This window comes from Sphaerodactylus townsendi, linkage group LG06, assembly GCF_021028975.2.
Source record: "Sphaerodactylus townsendi isolate TG3544 linkage group LG06, MPM_Stown_v2.3, whole genome shotgun sequence".
In the NCBI taxonomy this organism is placed as follows: Eukaryota; Metazoa; Chordata; class Lepidosauria; order Squamata; family Sphaerodactylidae; genus Sphaerodactylus; species Sphaerodactylus townsendi.
The window spans coordinates 117480631-117490541 of NC_059430.1; the positions used below are offsets into that span (position 1 = coordinate 117480631).

General features: G+C 45.5%; 1 protein-coding gene across 2 annotated transcripts; it reads left to right on the forward strand.

Annotated features, from left to right (window-relative positions):
- The first annotated feature begins 1573 nt into the window (after positions 1-1573).
- Positions 1574-6894, forward strand: LOC125435149 (neurotrophin receptor-interacting factor 1-like). 2 transcript variants are annotated; one of them, XM_048501226.1, is made up of 3 exons: positions 1574-1698; positions 3751-4725; positions 5456-6894. In XM_048501226.1, exon 2 carries the CDS (start codon positions 3850-3852, stop codon positions 4690-4692), a length of 843 nt encoding a protein of 280 aa, XP_048357183.1. In that variant the 5' UTR covers positions 1574-1698; positions 3751-3849; the 3' UTR covers positions 4693-4725; positions 5456-6894. The 2 variants fall into 2 exon arrangements, with proteins under 2 accessions (XP_048357183.1, XP_048357182.1); XM_048501225.1 differs by lacking the exon at positions 1574-1698 and adding an exon at positions 1705-1977.
- Positions 6895-9911: the final 3017 nt, after the last annotated feature.

Here is a 9911-nt window from a genome sequence, read left to right on the forward strand (position 1 = left end):
GAGCAGGCCTTGGTATGCAGACCAAATATATTCCTTATTCTTACTATATTATGCTTAGTGGAATTTCTCACATATTACTACTATGTATAGTTCTGTTGCATAGAATGACTAAGGTAAAATAAATGGCTGTAGCTTGTGCTTGGGTCTCTCTGTCTGTCTCTGCAAAGTTCATCGCCCAGCCTCTCACTTCATCCAGCCCACGAATCCATAGGGTCCAAGATTGGTGCCATGACTCAGATTGGGACTGTGGATGTGAATGGGGCTTATTTTACTGGTTTTGACACTCTCGGAGGAGTGGGGCAAGCTCCCTTCCTCCGCTACATTTCTGGAGATTGTCTTTTTATTCTCTCTTCACGTTGAGGAAGACAGTGGGAGAGGCTGAACTTTAATTATTGTGGGGAGGCATTATGCTTAAACCCTTGTTGATGGCAGCACCTCATACCGTAACATAAACCTAAACTTTAGGGCTTGGCTGTAGGATTGCACAAGTGGCCACGACTGGCTACCAGTATATTCAGGTAATCCAGGGATTCTGCAAACCCACAAGGTTTTAGCCAACTCACTGAGGACATCCTAGGCCCTGGGATTAGAATTTTTCAATCCAGTCACAGTGGCAACAGCTAATCCTTTTTTTCTGGAACTGTGATGTCTATGTATGTCTGGCATCTGGATGTGCAGTGTTGGAGCTTCATCTGTTGACAAGAGTGAAAACTGCAGATCTGAATGTATTTGCTCTATTTAAGAGTAGTGGCATCATATATATCTATGCAAACACTGAGATTGGATAATTTCTCAGTGTCGTTCAAGGCTGGGATGGGATCTCAGGGTCAGGTCAGGGCGAGCGGCTGCCAGCTTACTCTTGAAGGGAAACACCTAGCCTCAACATATCAGCTTGCTGCCTTCTTCCTCCTTGTTCATCTCCTCCTTTCAGTTTGCATGGCAGGGTGACCTATCAAATCGAATAAATTGAAATGGGGTGGGGGGTGGGATAGACCCCCCCCCCAGTCTTTCTGCACCTCTGCCTGCTCCGTTACAACCGACAAAGATTTTTATTAAAATTATTATCTTTATTATTAAAAATATGCAGCACAGACGTCCGCCTTCTATATCCCTATCTAGGGTTTTTTTCCTATGCCATCTTGCTGGAATTAAAAAAATGTTTATAGTGTTTATATTTTAATACTATTTTTATATGACTATTGTTTTTATATGTTTTACATGTAAGCCGCCTCGAGTCCCTCGGGAGATTGGCGGGGCAAAAACGTAATATATAAATAAAATAAATATATATTTTTAAAAGACAGTGAGACAGAGATGCAAAGGAGGGATTCGTTCATTGGCTACAACAGGGGAAGGGCCTGATTCGAATGGTCTCCTAAACATTTTCTCTATTATCTCAGCAACGTATTGGAGACTTTTGCCCGGAGAGAGCCCGGCTGATCCATGCTCTGGGGCAGCGTCTTCGTTTCCTTCGCGGACACTTCCACAAAAGGATCCCCCGACTCTGCTCCCCAAGCGTTTTCACCATAGACTCGCCTAGAGCCAGAGCGGCGTCGCTCTGCGCCTTTAAGGAACACTGCCACCAATGGCGGCTCACGTTGTTTACAGGCAGCCGGATACCTATGTAAAACGAGCAGTGATTGGTTCCTCCCCGGAAGTGCGTTTCGGAGGCTCAGTCGCACCTGGGCCTGGAAGCGGGTAGGTGTCGCGAAGGGGCTTCGGCTCCGTTTTGTCGGGGGGCTCCGGGTTTATTGCGCAGGAGGGAGGCGGCAGGCTGGGATCCGGACCGAATTGCAAACTGAGGTGGCCGAGTTGCAGAAACTCGCATTCTGACCCCGCCTGGGGCCGCGTTCAGACGTGAGGGAGAGAAAGCGAGAGGGGACACCGAGGGAGGGGTAGGTAAGAGAGGAAGGAAGTGGCTTTTTCCCCTTCCCGCCGCAATCAAGTCAATCTTTGCTACAGTCACAGACCAGCAAGGTAAGTCAGATAAAGGATAAACCATGTTAAAGGACAAAGTACTTGTATTGTTTTTATGATTTTATATGTTTTTATATATATGTAAGCCGCCTCGAGTCCCTTGGGAGATTGGCGGGATATACACATAAAATATAAAATAAATAAATACAAATAAAGCACATTAAAACAGTACATATGTATGTAGAAAGAGCTGAATGCAAAAACTACTGGTAAAAGGAAGTTGGGATCTCCAGAGGTAGGAAGGAAACAGAGTAAAAGCATAAATACTGAAGAGGAATTAAAACTTTGAAAACTGTAAAAGGGGAGGGTAGGCATAATAAGCATTCAACATCTGCATAAGGCTGCCTTCGGGTCCATTAGGCTTCACGTAACAATGTGTTAGTGGAGGGTTAAAAGTGGCCTCCATTTAATAGACTACTTTGTTTAATGTGGCTTGTTCCTGCGGAAAACAAATGAGCAAATTGTGAAGGCAGATCCATCTAATGGAGTCAGCTCCTGTATAATCAGATCATCCAACATAATCAGGTGGGAGGAGACATCACTTGCATGTTTTGTTGCAAATCTCTTGCAAACAGGAAAAGTGCAGAAACGTATTAAATAGGGGCCTGCTTGTTCTTAACTTTTTCCCCTTGGCGTTTTGGCGTTGAGCTTTTGTCCAGAAGCTTTACACTGTAGTACACTGGTGTGTTCGCTATCATTAACAAAAATCATGGTCAGAGGTGATGGTGTACAAGAACAGCAAGCTAACAATCTAGCACATGAATAACAAAATAAAGGTCTTTCAGGTTAAGTGGTTGCTTATTTGCATCCTGAGCTTGCACAAGGTGAGAGTCACATTCTGATTACAAATGGGGCAGTGTAAAACTGTTAAGCATGCAACTATTCAGGAGTAAGTCCCCTGGGATTCATCAAGACTTACTGAAAATAATTGGGTGTTAGATCCATGGTGGACAAAGGAAATACTATCAATAACTGGTGAAAATTTCCTGCCTCATAATTTATTTCATTTAACTTCATTTCTCCTGTGCCTTTTTCCTTAATGGGCACCCAAAACAGCTTACGACGTAGTCCTTCCCTCTTAAATGTTATTCTTCAAACAACCCACTGGAAGGTAGATTTGGCTAAGAGTTTGAATCTGTTTCCATGTCACTCAGCAGGCTTTGGTGGCAGAGTGCGCAGTTGAACCTGAGCCTCCACAGATTCTACGATTTTTAAAAAATAATATTGATTTTATCAACAAAAAGTTACAGAAAATGGACAGAAAGTTAAAAAAAATAAACATAATAATAATAGTAATACATTTTAGGGCTGATTATATTAGCGGGATCTGCATTATAACCTTGTCATATTAAGAAAGATAAATTAACATTAGGTAGTATGCTAAATAAGAACACCCTTAATCATTAAGCAATCTAGCTATTTCTCACATCGTTCTCTTTGATTATATTTTAAAAAGAAGCTATTAGACAGATACGTATACTTTTTTGTACATAAAGAAAACCATGTTACGATAGTCGGTTAAATTCTTGTTCCAGTCAGGCTATTAAAATGTTATTTATACTTAACTGCAAATTATTTATGCATATACATCTGCGTATGTGTTAAAAAAAGGAACATTCTTCCATATGAATAAGAAGTCCAGCACTTGCAAAACTGTAATACCAGTAGATACCCTAGTCTGGAGGGAATGGTTTTTATCCAGGCTGCTCCCATATCTTGACACACTGTGCTAACTTGTGGCTTGAACATGAATTCTGTCTCTCTCTCCCCCAGGTTTAGTTTTTTATAGGAAAGAGAAAGTAGCCCACGAGGAGGCCTGTGTTCCCCACATCTCAGAAGAAAAAGCATTGGTGAGCAGCACTGCTGTGAAGGATGAGCACAAAGAACCAAGAGCCAAGCCTGGATCCGTCCCATGCCGACCCAAGGGAGGAGAGGGATCCACCCAGCAGAGCCGAGCATCAAAGTTTGGACAGAGATGAGCCCGAGGCAGCCGGCGATGATGCAGAAGGAGGAGGAGCCAAGCTTTCAGAGATGTCTCAGCAATCTGCCAATCAGTGTCCAACCAGAATGAGCTTGCCAGTAAAATGTGAAGAAGAGCCAAAGACTGAGGCAGGCGTGGCATCCTGTTCCTCAAAGGTGGCCGCGCCATCTCCTATGCCTTCCTTAGGAGAAGGGAAGGGGTCAAAGAGGATGATGGAGGACGATGCCGAAGCCTTTAAAGAAATGCCAGATGTCTGCCAAGATGCTCGGGGGCCAGGGAGGGCAATGCTATTGCCTGACCTCTTTGGAGACGCCCAGCAAGCTCACAGCAGCCTGGAGGCTGGCAGGGCCGGGGGCTGCGGCAAAGTGGAGCAAGCCGTCCCGTGCCTTTCCAACATGGGCTCGGAGAACCAGCGGAAACGGTTCCGGGGCTTCGCGTACAAAGAGACTGAAGGCCCTCAGGTGGCTTACGAGCGGCTGCAGGATCTCTTGTTCCAGTGGCTGCAACCGGAGGCCCGGAGCAAGGAGGAGATTGTGGAGCAGCTGGTTCTCGAACAGTTCCTGAACCTCCTCCCGGAGGACGTTCAGCGCTGGGTTCGGGAGCGCCACCCCGAAAATGGAGACGAGGCTGTGGCTCTGGCGGAAGACTACCAGTTTCTGCACCCGGAGCCTGGGAGGCGGCCGTACCCGGAAAGGGCAAGGCAGAGAGCTTCGGCGAGAAGTTGGCTTCGCTGAAGTCTCTTGATCAGCAAGGAGAACTGGTTATCGGTAAGTAGAAGGCGAGGGAGCATTGTTAGTTCACTGCGTCCCTGCTCACAAGTTACGGTGCGCACGTGCTCAGTCCATGTCCAGCGCACGCTTGATTTTTCTTTATATGTGCATTAAGTAATTCTCGTGTGACGCTCAACATATGTACAGCTCAGCATGGGATCTAAACCCCACACTTATCCAAATAGCAGTCCTGGTTTTGTTTGTAAAGTGAACACATGTTGGCAGCAGTGGCGTAGGAGGTTAAGAGCTCGTGTACCTAATCTGGAGGAACCGGGTTTGATTCCCAGCTCTGCCGCCTGAGCTGTGGGGGCTTATCTGGGGAATTCAGATTAGCCTGTACACTCCCACACACGCCAGCTGGGTGACCTTGGGCTAGTCACAGCTTCTCGGAGCTCTCTCAGCCCCACCCACCTCACAGGGTGTTTGTTGTGAGGGGGGAAGGGCAAGGAGATTGTAAGCCCCTTTGAGTCTCCTGCAGGAGAGAAAGGGGGGATATAAATCCAAACTCCTCCTCCTACTCCTCCCTATCTTCTTCTTCTTCTTCTTCTTCTTCTTCTTCTTCTTCTTCTTCTTCTTCTTCTTCATTTCATTACAAACAGATGTACATACACGCAATATAATGTGAACAGGGCTTATTTGGCTTCAGTTTTTGGGGGTGGGACTGTAGGGGTTCTTTTTTTTTTGGTTGGTTGGTTGGTTTTTCATAAGTCCTCGATTTTCCTTACAGACTTGAGAGAATCAAAGACCTAGTTTAACTACCATGCCAGGGAGAAATCTAGATGGACCAGAAGTCATGGGAAGCCAGAAACCACAACACAATGTTACTGAGCACGAGAAGGACTTCACTGCCGGAAAGACCCAACCTGGAGGAAACCTACACCGCATCTTATATTTTTCAGCCTCTATTTTTGGGGGATGGGGGGTGGGGGGGCAGTGGGATCAATACGACCATGCTTAGGACTTGTTCCATCCTACTTGTCTGTGGCACAGGGATAGGTGGGAGGGAAGGCCAAGTGTGTTCTGTGGGGGCGGGGGGAGCTGAACTGTGGAAGGAGGAAGACTGGAATGTACAGTTTACTTGCAGATTCTGCAAGGATATGAAAAGGGTGATCTTGAGATGAAACAAGACCTATTGAGGCGAAGGTTGATCTCCCAGGCATTTAAACTAGATTTCCTTCAGATTATTTGTCTCCTCTCCTCTCCTTCAAACAGGCAAGCAAGTTCCCAGAATGATGTCCGCCTTTGAATTTCCCCCCTTTCCTTGTTTTCAGGGGATAGAAAGAGAGTGGCCTGGTCTCTCCCTTGGGGGATGGAAGAATTGGTTGATGCATGCTACCAGAGAGGCTCTGACAAGCCGTATATATGCCCCATCCCCAGACTTCCTGGGAAGAAAGGTAGCAATGCGCTGTGTAACCATTGCAAATGTCCAAGGACCTGCCATGCCTTTGTGACGTTAAGCAGCTCAGGCTGCCATGACATTCACAATTTATTTCCCTATATTGTTCTACTTGATCTTACAGGAAGTCTCCTCTGCCAAACCTCACATTCCTTGGAATTACTGGCATGGGAATTCACCATGCGATTGGGCTAACTTACCTGGGACATCCCAGTGCTACAGTACAAGGTTTCACCATTTAGGTCACAGCCACAGTGTACAAAGCCAACCTGAGAGTAATCTATTGTTGCTAGCTGGGAGGCCTTTGCTTACGCCAAAGTGTGAAAACCTGCCCAGCGCTTCCATCACAAGCCACAAACTTTCACATTGATGATCACGATTCATTATGTTAGACACTGACATTGTGGAAGAGATTCAGAGCCTGGAGGTCTTATTTCTGAGCCAAATCACTTGATTTCTGTACTAGTTGTTGGCTGAATGTCAAGATGCCTTTTAGATACTTTACACTTTCCCCCCCTTTCTGAACAGCAGCCCAGAAATCAAACAGAAAACTTCCCCCATCCTCCCCAGGTTACAACCTTTAAATTGAAGCTGCATTTCCCCCATTTGTGGGTACTAAGTTTTTGAATCTCTTAAGTGTACCGTTTGTAATGTAGCTTAAGCTTGTACCGGCTGGTTGGATTTTTAGCCTCTGCTTTCTTTTGCGTAAATTTCCAGTGTGTATGTATGTCTGTTGAGTATATAGGATTAAAGGGTCTTCTTCCCACACACACAGAGGTTTTGGTGTTATTCTCTCTTCTGCTGCGCCGATTTTCTTCACGTCTTCATGTCTTGCTTGTATGCAGAGCTGAAGAAAGTTTGTGGCCTCCCAAACATTCCAAAGGTGCACTGTGGGGCTTCCCTCTATGTTCCTGGCTGTGAAATATCTTCTTTTAAAAACTAAATAAACTCTTGCCTTTAAGATCTGATCAAATGTGAAACGCTGGACCCTTAAGTAAATGGTTGTTCCACTCTCAGAGGCGTAGCTAGGCCAGAGTGCGTAGCTAGGTCAGAAATGTAGTTCCCACCAGGCCAGGCAACGCGGGTAGGCTTCTTCTCTAGGATGTTCCATTCCTAAAAGTAAGTGGGGTGTGTGCCGTGGGGGGGCGGGAGGAGCCGCGAAAGGGGGGGCGGGGGGATTTTTCCGCCCCCGCGTGACCAGAATCGGTGTGTCCGGTGCGTTGTGCACCCCCCGGTCCCCTGGTGGCTTCACCACTGTCCACTCTTAACAGATTTCTTGAGGTTTTTCCTTTTTAAGGGGGTGGATGGCTCTGGCTAGTGCTTGAGTCGGAGACAACCAAGGAATTCCAAGTTTGTTGAGCAGAGCCTGGCAATGGCAAACCACCTCTGTTAGTCTCTTCTCTTGAAAACAGTATGTGATCACCATAGGTTAGCCATGACTGGATGGCACTTCACACAAACACAGACACGGCTGTCCTCAGTTTGGAGCAATGGGCAACAGCCTTTAATGGCCATATGTGTGAAACAGAACCTTGGTGCCTGTCTGTTTGTGCCAGGCATGACAAAATGACTCCCCGGCCCTGTGCTTTGAAAGAGTTGCTTCAAATAGTGCAAGTACAATTTTGACCCCTGGCACAACCTGGGAAACCCCATGTGGATTCTTTCGGCTGTGCTAAATTGGGTTGGCCGATCCAAAACTGAAGATAGCAGGCTTGTTAAAAGGTAGCATTAAACTTTGCAGGGCCTATACGACTGTCTCAAGAAGGGGCTGGCTGCTGACCGGGCCTCTTGAGAGGTGTGATCTCTTCATCTCTAGAAGACAGTGCAGCGTTTATACTGTGCTGCTGTGGTTCAAGTGTTGAACTGGGATCTGGGGGTCCCAGGTTGAAAAACCCTGCCAGGCATGAAAAGCACTGGAAAATCATGGGCCATCTAATCTACGATAAGAGGGAAGCATAGATCATGTCCAGTCCCCTGAGCCACTTGGAGGAAGGATGGGTTTAAAAATGTGTGAGCTACAGCTGTATAGCCAAAGTAAGGCCGCGTGTGTTATGTACTGTGAGGTCTGTTCCAACTTATGGCAATTATCTTTCATTCAGGAGCAGCAGTGGCATAGGAGGTTAAGAGCTCGTGTATCTAATCTGGAGGAACCGGGTTTGATTCCCAGCTCTGCCGCCTGAGCTGTGGAGGCTTATCTGGGGAATTCAGATTAGCCTGTACACTCCCACACACGCCAGCTGGGTGACCTTGGGCTAGTCACAGCTTCTCGGAGCTCTCTCAGCCCCATCTACCTCACAGGGTGTTTGTTGTGAGGGGGGAAGGGCAAGGAGATTGTCAGCCCCTTTGAGTCTCCTGCAGGAGAGAAAGGGGGGATATAAATCCAAACTCTTGTTCTTGTTCTTGTTCTTTCAACATGTCCTATCATTAACAGCCTTGCTCAGGTCTTGCAAACTAAGGACCATGGTTTCCTTTATGGATCATATGCATAGGATCTAGGTCATGTCTCCCCAATGTGCACATGGGCACCATTGCACTCCATGGTAACCAGCCTGACCTGGGATGGCATGGCATGGAGGGGGAGAGAATGGTCTTTCTGCCTGGAGTTCTGACCTGGCAGATCAGTGCCCTGAACAGAGCAGCCTGTTTCAATTCAGAACTCCATCTTGGGACTGTGTCTGACCTTTTGGGCAAGACTGCCTGAATGACCTCCTCCCTTGACCTCATGCCTTGCATGTACTCAGGAAACAGCATTTGAATATGAACAACAGCACACCTGGACAAACCAGTTCTCCTTTGTCTATGTCTCTTCACCTATTCAAGGATCTTCCTCTGACTCACCCTTCTTGTGACCATCTGGGTGGTAACCCCCATTAAGGGTCGTTACCTGTTTATTGTCTAACACCTGGCAAAACCCATCAAGATAATGGGTGAGCCGTCAGGTCCATAGTCTGACACTCAAGATCATTGCAGCACCTGGGACAGCAGGAAAAATCCTTTGTTCAAAGGACTTCCTTTGGCCCAACACACATTTTTCCTTATAAAGGCATGCCTGGGACCCCAGTTAAGTGTTCAATATTATCACACCCTACTTTGCTGTTTGATAATAGAGTTCCATAAGAGCTGATCATCCAGAGCCTAGTGCTGGCCCATTAGGTCTCTGTCTCCTGGATGTTCACTGCAAGTCTGGTAAATATAATATTTAATGTCCCATCGCTTTTCTCTATAGCCACAACCTGTCTTTCACCTCTAAATTGCATCCTGGGAAACCTTGTATGTGTGTGTTTTTACCCCCAGTAACTGAGTGATTGTGAGTGGGAATTTATTCCATTTTCTTATTTTTTCAATAAAATCCTTTTAAAAAAAGAAATTAATTTTTCTGTGCTGGTTTCTTATGATGACCTGAAACCCATATACACTGAATATATATATATACCGCCCTCCCCCAAGGGGCTCATTATAAAATAATTTAGTTTGTTTCATTTTCTTATTTTCTCAATAAAATCCTTAAAAAAAATTAAAAATAACCTTAAAAAAAGAAATTTATTTTTCTGTGCTGGTTTCTTATGATTTCTTTCTGGTTTCTTTCTGTGCTGGTTTCTTAGGATGAGCTGAAACCCATATACACTGAATGAATATATATATATAAATTTATTTATTTATTACTGCCCTCCCCCAAGGGGCTCATTATAAAATAATTCAGTTTATTTCATTTTCTTATTTTTTCAATAAAATCCTTTTTAAAAATTTATTTTTCTCTGCTGGTTTCTTATGATGATAGATAAAGTTA